This window comes from Equus caballus, chromosome 19 (genome assembly GCF_041296265.1).
Source record: "Equus caballus isolate H_3958 breed thoroughbred chromosome 19, TB-T2T, whole genome shotgun sequence".
Classification (NCBI taxonomy): domain Eukaryota; kingdom Metazoa; phylum Chordata; class Mammalia; order Perissodactyla; family Equidae; genus Equus; species Equus caballus.
In genome coordinates this window covers 5,317,297-5,334,550 of record NC_091702.1, presented here as the reverse complement: position 1 = coordinate 5,334,550, position 17,254 = coordinate 5,317,297, and the positions used below count along the sequence as shown (strand labels likewise).

At 42.1% G+C, this 17,254-nt stretch overlaps 1 protein-coding gene across 1 annotated transcript in view; it reads left to right on the top strand.

Moving 5' to 3' along the window:
* The first annotated feature begins 561 nt into the window (after positions 1-561).
* Positions 562-17,254, top strand: part of IQCJ (IQ motif containing J) — a 186,024-nt gene continuing 169,331 nt past the window's right edge. Inside the window, exon 1 of the mRNA XM_023623227.2 lies at positions 562-852. Coding sequence (XP_023478995.2) covers positions 691-852 — 162 coding nt within the window. The 5' untranslated portion in view covers positions 562-690. The remainder of the gene's footprint in view (positions 853-17,254) is intronic.

The window sequence follows — 17,254 nt, the reverse complement described above, 5'->3', positions numbered from 1 at the left end:
GACCTGAGCCGCCTGCCTGCTCAGTGCTCGTGTATGACTGTCTCTCTTATGTGCCACTTAATGGCTCAGGGCTCTTTTAGACTCTCTTTGCTTCAAACTTAACATTTAAATATCCGTACTCAGCTCAGCTTCTGAGTATTAAAACATTTTTTCTGCACTTCCTTGAAAAGCTGTGAACAAGCCTTTTATCTGGACCAAACAGTAGGGGTTTTACACAAGAAACGAGAACTCTGTGAGTAAATGTATGTATTTATGTGACTAAAGTGCATTATAAAAAGAAGCAATAAATCCAGTTTTCTATATAAAGGGAATCACATTTTCCATTTACCTCTGCACTGGGATTAATAACACGTGCAACAAACAGCTGATGGAATGATCCATTTGAAGTTTGTAAAGGCATCTTGGGAAGCTGGCTGGAGTAGCCTTTTTATTTACGCAAAAAGGGGTGCCTGTTAATTTTTTGATTCCGACCTGCTCTTGAGTGACTGTTTTAAAATGAGCCGAGAGCCTGCTACCTGCCCATTTCTGCATGGCTGAGCAAATTCACCCGTGAATCCAAGTTTCTCTTCATTTCCATCTCTATACGTCTTCAAATTACAAAGAATTCATTCCTGAGCTGGAGAGGTGCCAGAAGTTTCTCATCTAGCTGTCTGTGTGCTGCTTTTTCTTTCGCTTCTTTGAGGCTTTCTGATGCCTAGAGTGAGCTCCACGCAAAGGTTCCCAGCCTCACGCTCGCCTGCCAGTCCCTACGGTCACAGAGAGCTCAGTGATTCCGAGGAACACCGTGTGCCGGCAGCCGAGTCACGGTCTCCCTTCCCCTGCAGGTGTTCCAGAAACTTCAAAATGCGTCTGGTAATGTATTTGCTCCTCTGAATATGCCACTTTGGTGTGCATTTAATGCAATTGCTTGTTATTTTTTTAAAAAAATGTCTCCTGAATAACATGCATGCTAAAAAAATGTAAAAGGGGGCTTGTAGAGCAGTATAAGCTTAATTATAGGTCTAGGTATGCGTGTGTGTGTCTTGTTAACATAGGCGTGTTTGCACAAATATGTATTATTTATGTACACATATGTCTGCACAGGCAGATTGCAATAAAGGAATCTCATAGAAAGCACTACTTTTTATGTACATCCAGGTTTTCTAATAGGATCTGTAAACATGTCACACAGCAGCAAGTAGAGGAAAAATACATTTTTCATTTGCATGCAAATGGCATGTTTTAGGCAGCTGTTTGAAAAACCCTCCTTTCTTGCTTAAAAAAGGTGCTTATGTGCATGTGCCTGGGGAGGGGATGTTGCGTTTTGAAAATTTGGAGAGAAGAGTCATCTTGCTGCTGCTGCATAAGAATTTCTACCCCATGTTGTTACCTGCCTTCTTCAAACTCAGTAATCCCCGCGGGGAGAGACGCGGTTCTCCTCCAGGGACCGGGCCTCGGGCCGCGGTGTGCAGCGGCATCTTCGGTGTTCTGAGTCCTAGTACTTGAATAGCAAGCGGAGGGGATACACCTGCTCTCTCCGGGTCCTGCTGGCTTTCCTGGCTCGTCCAGGTCACAGTCACACTGTGCATTTAGGATGTGCCAGTGTTTGTTGAACTCTAGTAAAGCAGCGTGAGAGTCCGGGCTCATAAATCACATTATTTATTTGCCAGTGTTGGGTGCTAGATTCTAAAATTAAGAAATCACTTAGCAATTAATAATACATTCAGCATCCCTTGTCTCATTGGGTAAGATTTACAGTCTTGGGACCTGCTCTGCTAGTTATAGAGACGAATGATTTAAGGTTCAGACTTAATTGTTATTTCAAATCCTTAAGCTAGAAAGATGCTTGCAGTACTTTATTCGAAAGACTTATTTTGAAAAATGTGTATGAATATTTCTAACTGTGGTAATGAGCTAATTATAACTATAATGTGTTGTTTGTTTAAGATAAACAACTTGTTTTGAGTGCTGCTCATTTGTATAATAGAAATTTGCTTTATTGTCTTTATATTATAATAATTCTTCACTTTGCGTTATGTTCTCGTTTTGGAGAGAGCAATAATGATTAATTGTGAAGATGAGAAAATAACATAGCAACTCAGAATTCACAAAGAAAATGGGATGAACTGGCAGTTTTCTGAGAAATTGAATAAAATAGATTTTCACAAGTGGGTTTTCTAAGTGTCCAGTGGGTAATGACATTTGAAAATGGAACCTCTGAAATACAAAGTTGTTAGGTGTAACAGATAGGGTAGTTTTAATACCGTCACTATATTTAAGATGAGGTAGTAGATAAGTTGATTATTTTGTATCAGTTATTAATTGCTTTTGCTTCATGATATCGATTATAAAACAAACAGTTGATTTTGATTTTCTTTGAATTGGAGATGATTGAAACTTTGGTAAAATAGTTTACTGACTTGTAACAATAAAAATGTATATTCTTGAAAATCAGTGTGAAAACTACATTTACTTTTTAGCATTTGAGATCTAATATTTTATCACATATAGAGCTGTGTACTTACGGAAGATTATGTGTATTTTTAAAAATTACATAACTTTTACTGCTGGTTTTATCAACCATGTTCAATTCATAATTACTCAAAGTAGTATGGTAAAAATGCGTTTCAACATATATGAATGTTCCTTGAGGGAGCATGTTATATTAGGAGCCATTAAAAACCTGTGTATGCTATTAATGTTATACTCATGTACAGCTCTGTGTGTCAAGGATTTTAATTTTAGGTACTATTCATTTCCAATACTTAAATACACCTAAGATTGTGACCTATTTGAGCAGGAAGTTGGCCTTGAATGTGACTATCTTGATGAAAGTTTCATATTGAATGTGTAGGATGCCGAAGATTTAGCAGGCCCTTGTTTTGGTGAGGAAGAGTGGCCCTGAGCTCACATCTGTTGCCAATCTTCCTCTTTTTTTCCTTTTTCTCCTAAGAGCCCCAGTAAATAGTCACATATTCTAGTTGCCATTTATTCTAGTTCTTCTTTGTGGAATGCTGCCACAGCATGGCTTGATGAGCATTGTGTTGGTCTGTGCCCAGGATCCGAACAGGGGAACCCCAGGGCTGCCAAAACAGAAAGCGTGAACTTACCCCCTTGGCCACAGGGCCGGCCCCCAGCAGCACTTTTTTTGTATGAATTGCAGTAGGCGCTAATGCAAATATACAAATGTTAAGCTATGTAAAAACATTCATTGCATTCAACCACATTACAAAACACTTTCGTCTTACTTTTGAAGTTGGTTATTTTCTTTGATGTCAGTTTCACAGGCATGAAAAGAGGTTTGATTTTTCTGAGCGTATATGGCATTGTGTGGTGGCAGGAAAACATTTAGTGCCATTTTGTAGGGAATATCATATGTACTAAATAGTGAGAGGAAAGAATGCCACATTGCCATCTGCCTCTAATTATGACTTCCTCTGGCTTGCAGATGTATTACAGACCAGGCTTTTACTTTGTGAAACGGCTTTATATTACCTGCAAAACCGAAAAGGATTGCAAAACACTTCCTCCACACAATAGTTTCCTCATTAAATGACTGAGATTTTCTTATGAAACTTCATTTTTTAAGGCTGACATGTAGAAAGAGGATATTAAAAATATAATTTGTAGACTGACCATGCGTCCACAGCTGAAAACGTTCATCCTGTAAGTAATCATGAACTGAGTATCGCTTTGCCAAGCCACCTCCCAGCCTCGAGCAAAAGGGCAGGTGAGGAGGGGAGGTCTTGTCTGAAGGAGGAGATGTTGTTCCTACTATTTCATCATTAAAATTGTTTACCGAGGCACAGACACCTTCAAAATGGTTTGAGAATTAGCTATTTTTTGTTCTACTTAGTTTCTAAATGACGCAATTCTTAGGGTTCGCCAGTGGAGAGGAGTGATCATTCTGGGAGGGAGCAGGGTGGGCTGGTCAAGGAAACTGGAGAAGGTGAGTTTTCAACCAAGTTCTGAAGAAGATGATTAGCAGGAACTGGTGGAAAGGAGAGGAGTAGGTGTTTTGGATAGATGGAAAACAGATGGAGAGAAGCATAACACAACAAGAGACAATAAGGCGAGGACGGTGCACGGGGAGGAGAAGCCGCACTGGGGTAACAGGAAGTGAAACTGAAAAAGATCACAGGGTTGGGTTTGACATGTTTTTAATTAATCTTCATTAGCTTTATTACATCATGTGGAAAATTCTTGAGAAAGAGAACATTTCTTCTATTTGATTATACCCAACAACCTCTGTAGGCAGCATTTCAAACTCTAACCAATAACGTTAATATTTCTTGAGCATTTACTACTTACTATTATAATGATTCTTTCACTTTGCATTATATTCTTGCTTTTTGAGAGATCAAAAATTACCAATTGTTGTGAAGATGAGAAAATAACATGGCAACTCAGAATTCACGAAGAAAAGTAGGTTGAAGACCAGCCCTGAAGGCCTAGTGGTTAAGTTGGGTGTGCTCCACTTCAGCACCCTGGGTCAGTTCCCAGCATGGACCTGTCAGTGGCCGTGGTGTGGTGGCAGCTCACATTCACAACAAGGGAGATTGGCAGTTGTTGTTGGCTCAGGGCAAATCTTCCTCGGGGGGAAAAACGTAGGTTGAACCAGCAGTTTTCTGAGAAATTAAATGAAATAGGTTTTCACAAGTGGGTTTCCTAAATGTACACTGGGCATTGATAGTTGCACAGGCACTGTGCTAGACACTTTGTGTGTTATCTCATTTAGATCTCACTTACTGTTAAAATCCTCATTCTACAGATGAAGACACTGAGGTACCAAGACGTTACGTGACTTGTCTAAGGTTGTACAAGGTCGGAAGTGGTGGAGCTGGGATTTCAACACAGAGTCTGGAGCCCAGCCTTCTAACCATTACATGACAAGGCCGCTTCAGCTTACTCACTTCATGTCTAGCTGCAGGCCCAGGCTGGTATGACTAATTCTGGACTAGAAGTGTCATTTAGGTCTTCTGGGAATGGAAAAAGGATTGGACAGCAAAAGCCTTCAGACCACAGTGCAGATCTGACAATCTCATCCAATTCATGGCGACCTCCAGAGGGAAGGTTGCCTCGTATTGAAGGAGCCCCGCGACGGACAGAAATATCCAGGCCTAGCAGCCCTAACGTGCTCAGTCACTGACTGAGGTTTCCCAGGAAGGGCATGGCTGCGTCTTAAAGGTTGAGGCAGATCCTGAATGTTCTGTCGCTGGAGGCTGTCAGCTAATCGTGCTTTTTGCAGCTGAACAGCAAGTTCTTTCTTGAAGGGAGATGGCCTACCTCCTTGGCTGCCAAGGTGATATCTCTAATGTAACAGAGCAACTGAGGGTGAGGCAAACGAGGCCCCCAGGGTGAAGAGTTGAAGGAGACACTCATTCTCAAGGTCCCGTGAGTGCAGGCTGGGCACCTGGGTGAGTGCCTCCTTCATGTTGCACCACAGGTGTTTGGCCCCTCTTTTCCTATTCCTCAGAACATCAAATTCAACACACTTAGAACTTTTCTCATCATCTTCTGCCCCCAAAATGCCCTTCTTTCAGTCTTCTCTCTCAGGAAGATCCAATAATTGCTTAATGGGTCCTTCCATTTCTAGCCTCTTTGCTCCCATCCAAGTTAGCCTCTTCACCGCCACAGCATCATCTGAGTTCAATGCCACTCTGATTTATAATTCCCCTGCTTGATACTCTTCGTGGTTCCCTATAGCCTAGAAAATAAATTCCAAACTACTTTCTATGGCATAGAAAGACCCTGTATGATCTGATTGTGCGGACAGTCTGAACCCAGGGCCGGAGGAATTTCAATACTACAGCCGAGGGATATAGGAAGTGTTGATTTTTGTGTAGAGCATAGGTTGCATTTAATTTTGGGATGGAGGGATTGGTAGGAATTTGTAGAGTGGAGAAGAAGTTACTCTGTGAGGAGGAAGCAGAATGAGGTGATTTGGGGATGATTAGACGGAATGCGCAATTTGGCTGAAATTTGGATAATATATAGGAAGGTAATGGGAAAAATGCCTGGAAAAGTAAAGCAGAGTTGGTCAAAGAGCTGTAGCCGTGGTGTCGGAGTTTTCCCCTGAAAGTTTTGGAGAGAGAAGTGGCATGATTGAAATGACCTCGTGTGGAGGGGGATGTGGCCACGGTGCAGAGCCGCGCTGCGCGGAGAGCGGCCACAGGGAGATCATTCAGAAGCCTGTGTTGCTACCACAAGGAGGAGGAAACGAGACCTTGAATTAGGTGTGTAAAGAATGGAAAAGATAGGAGATTATATAAGGTAGGGGTGAATAGGATTTCAAGATTGACTAAAGGCAGGGGGTAGAAGGAAGAGAGTACTTAAAGGGGCTTAAACGTTTGAACTGGCTGTGAGAGGCTGGCGATGGGAACCAGAAATGGACAGGAGGAGGCGCTTCTTAAGGGCTCCTTGCGAGAGTCCAAGAACTGTCTGCACGTGAACCATCTATTTCCCCAAACGAGCGACATCCAAATCTTTCATTTTTCTCTCGTCTCACGCACGGCTTATTCAGCTCCTCAAGTTTTGCCTGATTTTTAATCCACTCTCATAATTCCTTGGACAAAAGATTGAGGCATGGAAGACAAAAGTTATGTTTATAGACACCAACCATTCTGACAGAATTTAGGTTCCTTTTTCTAAATTCAACTGTAAAAATACCTTTTTTGGATCCACACAATTTCTAACGGCTAGTCTGAGTGAATTATTATTATTATTATTATCGTATTATTATATTATCATACTTCATTTTTCAAGAAGATGTCTTGGCTTCATACAGACCCGGTCCCAGCCAGCAGCGCCTGGCAGGCCTGAGCCATCACACTGACGTTCTTTGCTCCTGGAGGAGATAAAAGAGCAAACGCTGTTATCAGAGATGCAGACATCTTCTCATAGAGAAGACCTGAAGCTCTGCCTTCCACTGCCTGACTAACAAGGACAGAGGTACTGGTTCAACATAAACAGAAAAGACACTAAATTTCTTTGCAAATAAAGATCTCTATAATATCGGGTTGTGATGTATAATCGAAAACCCAACTTCCACTGAAAGGGAAATAATGGCAGGGGCTTAATGCTAAATAAACTTTAGGTGTAGAAATGAATAGTAAGTTTTTTATGGATTTGCAATACAATGTGAGGAGCCCAAAGCAAATGTTTCATCGCCCTTAAAACTGAACAACATAATGGTAAAATTTGCATATACTTCCAGGCTGACTTGTTTTACCGTATAGTCAGGACAATACTTGTAGTAATATTATGTTAGCATCCATGATATACAAAGAAGTCACCTTTTAAGAGATGATCACATTAACCCTCACAGCCTACGAAGCAACCGCACGCAGACTTGTGCCTGATGAGCTGTGAGCACCAAAGATAAGCTCTGGTAACGTGTTTGTTTTGCGACGATGATGCCGTGGATCTCATGCCCCATTTGTAACTAGGGCTGCCAGACACAGAAACACAGGATTTGCGCCCTCTGACATCCAGAGTTTACAGCTGTCATGAGAAGATGAGTAGGAGGCTCCTTCCCAGCCCCAGACTGAGAAACAGGACAGTATGCTTTCCTGATCACATTAAAACAAAGAAGCAAGAAGACGCTGAAACGTGAAGCAGAGGGGTCTGTCCATGTGGACTTGGGCGATTCTGTGCTTTGCCCTCAACCTCAGGGCAGCGATCTGTACTAGACAATATTAGATCTTCTTGACAGACCAATGGGGTTGGTGCTGTGGGTTATTACTAATTCTATAGATGAGAAAACTGTGGCTAGAGAGGCTCAGTAACTTGTCCAAGGTCACACAGCAGGAAAGTAGCAGAGGGGATTTGAACCCAAGGCCTGAACTCTTATACGCTGTGCTGGGTGCGACGGTGTGAGCAGAGCAGCGACTGGAGGGCTTTCCTACCCAGAAGGCTCTTCTCTCATGTTCTTCTTCCTATCTGCCTTGGGTCCTAGATCTTTTCTATATGCAGCAAGGAAATATAGCTGTAAACTCAGGAACCAGCACCAAACCTACTTTTTTGGTGGACTGATAATGCGTTGCTCACTGAGATTGAAGCTCCGTTGCTAACATGGTCTAGTGATGAATGTCTCTGCAGTGTGGGAGTCCACCTGCTCATCCTCACCCGACTCTGTCACCCTTCCTCAACTCGGTCGGTTGATATTTGGAATTGGGAGACTTTAGTTCTGCCTTCGATTTTGGTCCACATTGGACAATTCGAGCTGGCACTATATGGGAGAGAGCAAACTGCCACTGTGTGCTGCTGTATGACCACCCGCATGTCACGAACAGTACGTGGGCGTTCTAACTGTCCAGAGCTCGGGTGAAGGAGGAGTTAGGCTGAGAGGCCCCAGTAAGCTCTGTTTGTTAAGGGGACAGCTCCTCCTTAGCCTCCTTATTCCCCTCTCTCTGAAGGCCTGATTTCCTCCGCTGTAAACTGGGTATTATGACAGCCAGTGCCTATAAAGAAGCATGGTGCAGTAGAATGAATAAAGCTTCAGAATCAGACACGCCTGGGTACAGATCCTCCCTCTGTCACTCTGGCAAGCCACTTTACTATCTCCGAGGAATAGGGATAACGCTTTGTGTTGCTGTCAGGGTAAGGTGGTTCATGTGTCCTTCCTGGCATGGAACAATGTTGAATAATTGCGTTTAGCATGTCCGGGGGAAGACAGAGGCAGATGTCTAAGTGCTTGAAGCACCTGACTCTGGACTCGAATCTGAGCTCTGTCGCTTATCAGCTGAGTGACTTTGGGAAGTTTAACTTCTTTGTGCTTAGTTTTCTTGTCTGTAAAATGGGAATGATAAAAGTTCCCTCCTCACCGTGTTGCGGGGGACAGGACTCACCGTAAGGAGAGCGCGTAGTGCAGTGCCTGGCACACTGCCAGCACGCCGGGAGGCGCAGCCCCGCCTCAGGAGATTCACTTCACTTCAGTCTTGTTTCTTTGCAGAGTGAGGAGCCGGGCAATTTACAGTACACATAAAGGCAGGGATTCCCAGTTTCTTAGTATCCAAGACCTTAAAATACTTATTTTAATCCAGTGTCCACTTAACCATTGATACTATGCCCCCGGTCTAATAGCTTCTCGTATAGTCTCTACTGACTGTGCATGAGGGTCGGGCTCCTGCACACCAGCTGTAGGGGGAGAGTCAGTTAGCACAGCCGCTTTCAGATGGTGGTTTGTAACACCCATCACCATTTTAAATGCATATCTCCTTTGACCTATTGATTTTACTTAAGAATTTTCCTACAGATGTATTCACATAATTGAGCAAAGACATGATGGACTTGTTGATTGCACCATTGTTTGTGATATTAGAAATCTATTAACAACTAAATGTACATCCAGAGAAAAATTCTTAAATGGTTTATGGCATATCCATGCAATGGAATACTGCACAGGAGATTTTAAACCTGTGAGAGTCACACAAGTGGATATGAAAAACTGTACAAAAGTACTTTTAGTTGAAAAAAAGCATTTTTCACAACAACCTCCATAGTATGAAAGATTCTGTTTGTTAAAAAATAGATATGTATTTACATCTGTTTGCTTGTTTAATCATAGAAAAATTCTCAAAATATGTATAAGAAACTGTCAGCAGCGTTTACTGACGGGGCGCGGAGACGCGCACTGAGTGGCTTCCTTCAGCTCCCACTGCACACGGGCTGTTGAAATTGCTTCACATGGTCACGGATTGCTTTTACAACTTAAAAAATGGTCAAGAAAAATTCCTTTCCTGCCCCTACCCCCAGATATTAGTTTTTAAACAGATTAGCCCTTGTGCAAATATAATCCTAAGATTTGGCATGTATTTTTGAATTATTGAGCCAAGTGCCATCCTGAGTTAAAACGGAATGCGTGTCACTTCACTGCCGAAGCTTCAATTTGCTCCCAGGGAGCAGAAACCAAAATGACCCAGGAGACCTCCTAACATCAAGTCACAGGAGAGTCTTCAATCCTGTGGCAAAAACTGCCGTCGTCCCGAAGCTCACGCACTTCGAGCGGAAGCGTTGAATCCAGGAGCGCGAACGGGGGGCGGGACATTGAGTCGAGGCCTTCCCTCAGGACGCGGTGAACCGACCCCCGAGCGGGAACGTCACGCGGGGGCTTCTTTGACGTTAGGGTCCCCTGCATTTCTCCAGCCCCTTGCTCAGCCTTTGGCATAATGCCGTGTAAAAGTTACATTGCTTTTGAGTTTTGAGGGCAGAAGTAATTTGCATGTAGGGTTAATGGATTTCTTGCCCTTTGTGCTTTCAAAAGTGCTTACACACATGTTGTCTCATTTGATACTCACAAATGAGGTACTTAGCACAAGTTTGATAAAGCTCATTTTCGTGTAAGGACCTGAGATTTGGAGAGGGTAAGTGACACACTTAAGCAAGTCAGTGTGGAGCTGAACCCACGAGGAGCCTTGGTGACGGCTTGGCTGTCCTTGCCACTGGCAGCCAAGGGCACGGCCTCGTAGCAGAATCACTCCTACAGTTGTGAAGTGGTTTAATGTTTTCTTGGAATCACTTTTATTCTGGTTCAGGAAGACCCAGGAATGGCCAATTGGACTTTCTGCCCAGTGTGAACTATAAACATGCTCATTTAAATGGTTAAAATCCAGATAGACCCAGGGTCCCATCTTCCTTCACTCTACTCTTTACCAGCTACGTAGTCTTGGGCAAACTGCCCTCTCATCTCTAAAATGGGGATAATGATAGTGTTAATCTTCCAGGGCTCTTTTAAGAGTTTAAATAAAATAATTGATGAAAAGTGCTTGACAGAGCGCATGGAACCTATTTGTCGTTAGTGTCCTCAAGTTGGTTCTGGCGCCGGCGCCCCTGTGCACAGTAGAGCAGAACGCTGCTCAGTCTTCTGCGCCGTCCTCTCGTCTTTCAAGCTCTATCAGACAACCCTCCGCTGTTGTTCACAGGATTGTCATGGCTGATTTTTCCAGAAGCGGGTGGCCAGGTCCTTCTTCCTAGTCTGTCTCAGTCTGGAAGCTCCACTGAAACCTGTCCACCAGGAGCGATCCTGCTGGTGTTTGAAAAACTAGTGGCGGAGCTCTCAGCATCACAGCAACATGCAGCCACCGCAGTATGACAACCAACAGAGGGGTGGTGAGGTTCCCTGACTGGGAAATGAACCAAGACTGCAGTGGTGAGAGCGCCGGATCTTAATCACCAGACGGCTGGCCGTGGAACATATAGCAAGGGTCAACAAATACCAGCTACAATAATAATTATTGATAATATTGTACACAAGGGGAGGCCAGGTCACTGCAGCAGGCAGAGCTCTAAGAGAAGCCAGAGCTTTTGTTCACTTAGAGGTGACAGCCGGGACCTGCATCCCAGAGCAGCCACCAGTTTCTTTCTCTTTAAAAGAAACTTCCCTGGAACCACAAAGAACTAACTAAACACAGGCAGAACAGTTGCTTGAAGGGTCACTGAGCCTCAGTGCAGGGGCTTGGGAACCTTTGACTCAAGAGACTGCCCCAGCGAGAGACAGGGCTCTCGAGTTTCCCAGGCAATGGTGAACAGGAAGGCGGGGGAGGAGAGAAGGGCGGCCCCCAGAGCTCGAAGCCTGGGCAGTCGCCTCCCGAAGAGTCCCCTGCCCAGGGAGCTTGTCTTCTGTCTCCTAAATTCCAGCTTCCCACATCGGGTTTTGGGGGAAATCTGAAAAGCCAGTGCTCAGAATCCACCTAACGAGGGGTGAAGGGATCTGTTTACTATTTAGCTTAAAAGAGCTTTACTAATCCTTCTTTTGCATTTTTAAAATGTCTTTTTCTTTACTACACAATTAATTCATGCATGCTGCAGAAAATATACAGACTCAAAACAGAGGAAATAAAAGTCCTTAGAAAGCAGCATTGTTCAACTTTACTTTGGTATGTAGTTTTTAATACTTTTATAAATAAATATATTTATTTTTATACAAACTGTGAAGCACTTACATACAGTTTATGACCTTTCAAATTCTAACAGTACATCAGGTACATCTTTCCATGTCAGCAAATGTTTTTCTGTAACTTCATTTTTAATCGTTGCATAGTGTTCCCTAGGGGTGGACGTTTCATCATTTAACCAATCTTCTAATGTCGAACGCTTAGGGTGTTTTCTTCTTGCAAGAAAAACTCTCCTTGGGAAATCATTGTACAAATCCCAATTCTTTCTTTAAAGTAAACTCCTAGAAGTGGAATTTCTAGATTAAAATGTAAATGCGCTTTTAAGGATTTGGTGTGAAATTGTCCTCCAGTTAAATTTTACCAATTTTATCCTTACTATTAGTAGAAGAGGGCAACTAGATGAATGAAAATTTAAGTACACATGACTGCTGTGCATTTACTGTAAAGGTGAGACCTTTACAATAGCCAGTATTGCTACGCCAGGAATAAAGAGTACTTCTTGTTAACGCCAACTTCTATTTTTGTTTTCATACTCCAAACACAATATATCCACAAGATAGTGTGTTAATAGTACTTGAGAGGTTTGTAATAATATCAGTATAATATGATTAGCTTTTGATGGAATGTAATGGAAACTGTGGAAATAATTTGGAGCAGAAGTTACTGTGAGCACGCTTTCCCTGCAGCCTGCTATTCCCTCCACACACCCTGTTTAAGGTGTGAGTATAGAACAGTCAAGGGCATGTACCCTCCCACAGTGTTATCGTCATGCCCGTTTTCTCTAGGGTGGAGAGTACCACTGTGTGTTCCCTTCTGCAGCACGCTAGGCTTCGCAGTAGAGACATTAACATTGGAAACTTTTCAGGAGAAATTACTCTTGATATCTGAATTAATGGTCTAATAAACTGAGTTAGTGTTTCATCTTGGCAAAGGATTAATTAGGGGAAGAGAAACTGACATTTATTTGGCTTCTTATTTGACAGACCTTGTATTATTACATTATTGCATTTAATACTCCCTATAAACCTATGCGCAGGTGTCATCGTGGTCATTTTGCAATGAAGGAACTGAAGGTCAGTCAAATAAAGCATCTTGCCTGAGGCCACACAGCTGCAAGCTGCGAAGGTGGGATCTGAACCTGGGTTCCTGCTGGAGGAGCCTGTGCTCTTTATACTGCTCCTCCTCAACAGTCATACAGCAAGGCTGGCTGTTTCTCTTCTACAATATTCCTTGTATGTATGAACACATTTTTACCCAGCTAAAGTGTAGGTTCACTCTTAAAAATCAGTGTGTCAGGCAGACATAGAGACTGGATCCACTTTTTTTTCCTTTTTAAAGATTGGCACCTCAGCTAACATCTGTTGCCAATCTTCCTTTTTTCTTCTTCTTCTTCTCCCCAAAGCCACCCAGGACACAGTTGTATATTCCAGTTGTAGATCTTCTAGTTCTTGGATGTGGGACGCCGCCCCAGCATGGCTTGATGAGCAGTGCCATGTCAGCACCCAGGATCCAAACCGGCAAAACCGTGTGCTGCCGAAGCGGAGCGCACGAACTTAACCACTCGGCCACAGGGCTGCCCCCTGGATCCACTCTTAAATGCTTTGTCAGTTAGGGTACTTTGTAGGCCAGAAACAGAATATCCACTGGCCTTTTCTGAGACAGAGGGGTTCTGAGCTTTTTCAGAGGCTCAGAGACTCATTAGGGACCCAGGTTCTTTCCATCTTGCTCCTCTGCCATGTTCAGTGGTGGCTTATATTTGTCTTTTATAGTTGTGTGGTGACTTCAGGAGCTGCTAGGAGACCTTCATAAAATAATATCCCAAGGCAGGAAAATGGAGTGGCTCCTTCTCCCCCCTTTTTTTTAAGAGCAAGACAAATCATCCAGCCCCTTTACTCTTGTGCCTCATACCTCAGAATGGTGTCATGGGCTCTTCCTGAACCAAGCATGAGCATGGAGAATGGCTTAGGCCAATCAATTTAGCCCCCGGCTGCGGAGGATGAACCCTAAAACCAGAGTCAGGCTCTGTGGCAGGAGGAAGCAACCGAAAATGCTACCAACGCTGCTGTGGAGACATTGTGAGATTTTTTTTCCCTAAGTAATTGTATATATACTCTGAGATTCTTCATTGGGAGAAAAGTATACTGCTGCTTTTCTAGAAAGTTTTATTTTCGTATTAACACCATCCATAAATGAGCATATCATTTTTTCAGTGTGGTCCACCAAATCCTTCCCATTTGCATTACTTTTCTCTAATAGAATTCTGAATTTTTATTCTTTACCCAAATGTTCAACTATTCTAACTCTTCTGCACTAATCCTTCTTCATACAACTTCTAAGAACGAGGGAAAAGTAAAGTTTTAATGGAAAGTGAAGATGACTCCAATAGTACCTGTCTACTAGAGCTAACACAGTTTTCTTCTTCTTCTTCTTTTTTTTTTTTTTAACAAAAAAAGAATGTTGTCTTATTGGTGAGCATTAAGTAGAAGAAACCTACATTTTATATCATGAATAAATTCTCGGATTGTCTTTTATTTCAGCAAGTCATTATACCATCATGCTTGTATTAGCACAATTACAACAAAAATTGAAGTGGAGGGATGTCCACCAATTGCCAAAATAATTAGTTTAATAAAACAATTTGTTGATTCAAGGGGGAAAATTAAACATTTTTTTTTTTGATGAGGAAGATTGGCCTTGAGCTAACGTCTGTTGCCAATCCTCCTCTTTTTGCTTGAGAAAGATTGTTACTGAGCTAATATCTGTGCCAGGCTTCCTCCATTTTGTATATGGGATGCCACCACAACATGGCTTAATGAGTGGTGTGTAGGTCAGCATCCGGGATCCAAACCTGCAAACCCCAGGCTACTGAATTGGAGCGTGTGAACTTAATCACTACTCCACTGGGCTGGCCCCAGTTAGATAACTTTTTAAATTGAATTGGCTTATTAATTGAATTGAAACAATCAATTCAACAAATGTTTATAAAGAACCTGCAATGTACTAATGTAGAATAAGTAATATATGCATAGAAAATCTTACAACTTAGTGGAGAAAAGAAGTAAATAACCAATAGAAAAAAAGCATCTATGATGAACTACTACATAAGATACAGCAAGGGTACGTATAATTATAACAACAACACCAATAATGACTAATGCATTGAGCACTTATTATGGTCTAAAGTATGCTTTTACTATGCTTTACGTGTATTAGTTCATATAATTTTCACAACAACCTTACAAGATAAGTTTTTTTGATTAGCCCCATTTTACACATGAAAAAAAGGAGGTACTATGGAGAGATAAAGAGAGTCTCATGGGGCTGCAATTAGTTCTGCCTGAGCATGTGGGGGGTATGTGTTTAGGGGAAAAGATATGGAGAAAAGGTGATCTTCCAACTAGGGTTGAGGGACGTGGGTCAGAAAAAAGGCTTAGCAGTGGGAAAAAATGGCATCTGCTATGCATCTCTGAAAGACCTTTGCACGTCTGGTGTGGCTGAAATAGTGTGAGACGGGGAACAGGTGGAGGCGAAGACAAGGAAACTGTGGCCGGGTTGTCTGGGCCGTGTGTGTCCAGCTAAGGAGCCAGGGCTCTGTCTGCTGTTGTTCCACACTATTTAAGGTGTTTAAGAAGGCAAGTGACATCTTCATCATAAGAAGATGATTCTGCGACAGAACGGAGAAAAATAGATTGAGGTTAGAGAGGCAAAACAGAGAAGGAATGTAGAAAATTCTTGCAGTGATCTGAGACAGACAGTGAGCCCTGGACTGGGGAAGTGGGGAGGAGACGATGAGCAAGAAGGAGACCCACAGAGCTGGTGACTTCTCCATGAACAGTGATGCCGCTGATCAAAGTGTGAGAGAAATGGGAGGTTCCCAGGCAAAAACGTGAACCTTGACCAAAACAAATACCTTACACAAAATTTACCTCATATGGATCATAGATTTAAATGTAAAATGCAAAACTATAAAAATTTTAGAGAAAAATATAGGAAAAAGTCTTTGAGACCCATAGCTAGGTGAAGAGTTCATCGACTTGACACCAAAAGCATGGTTCTTAAAAGAAAAAAGAGAGTAGATCCTAACATTCTTACCAAAATAAAAGGTAACTGTGTGAGGTGATGGATGTATTAATTAATTTGATTGTGGGAATCGTTTTACAATTTATACGTATATGAAACCATCACATTGTACACTTTAAATATATCACAATTTTATTTGTCAATTAACCTCAATAAAGCAGGAAAGAAAAGATATCATGGCAGTTCTCAAAACCTAAAGGTGTCATTAAACACACACACACACATACGCACACCCAATAACTTGAAGGGGCTCCCTTTGGCAAAATTTGGGGCAATTCAAACATCAAAATAACATTAACGCTAAAGGATTATAACTCAAACAAAATTTTCAAAAGCCCATGGGTTCATAGTGATACTAAAAAGGAAGAGAGAGAAAGGAGGAAAGAGGGGTGAGGAAAGCTGTTATTCATAGAAGAATGCCAGCTAATCAAATGAAGAAGAAATGGTGGAATTAGATAATCACTATTTAAAAATTTCTGATAGATTAAACAAAGATTATCAGTGGATGCTAAAATCATTTGGGGATTCAGGGCATTCTCTTAATCTTAATGTATCACCCCTCAAATGACTGAAATTCTTACAAAGGGGAAATGTACCTCTACCGTGGAGAGATCTGGAAGGCGCTCAACTTACACAATGTAGCACGGCTGATAGTGGGACAACCTGACATAATCTGTTTCCTCATGTGTAAATGGAATTCAACATCACCTACATAGTACTGTTGATGAGGATGTTAAATCAGAATACAATCAGAAGGAAATAATCCAGCAAGTCCAGAATCCATCCAAGTGTCTGGTATCTTTATAAAAGTCAATGTCATGAAAAACAGACAAACAAAAGGCAGTGGGACTGCTCTGGTTGTAAAGAGACTAAAGAGAAACAGCATCCATATACATTATGTGAACGTTGATTGAACTGATTCTCCTCCCCAGCCCTCACACAGTGCAAAGGCTGTAGAAGACATTTTATTATATTATTGAGGTAACATTGGTTTATAACATTATATAAATTTCAGGTGTACATCATTATATTTTGAATTCTGATTAGACTACATTGTGTTCACCACCAATAGTCTGGTTTTTATACACCACCATACATGTGTTGCTTTCCCTCTTTTACCCCCACCTACTCCCTTCCCTGTGGTAACCACCAATCTGTTCTCTGTATCTATGTGTGTGTTTATCTTCCACATACAAGTGAAGTCCTATGGTTTTAGGCTTTCTCTGTCTGACTTATCTCACTTAGCACAATACCTTCAAGATCCATCCATGTTATCAGCAAATGGCAAGATTTCATCATTT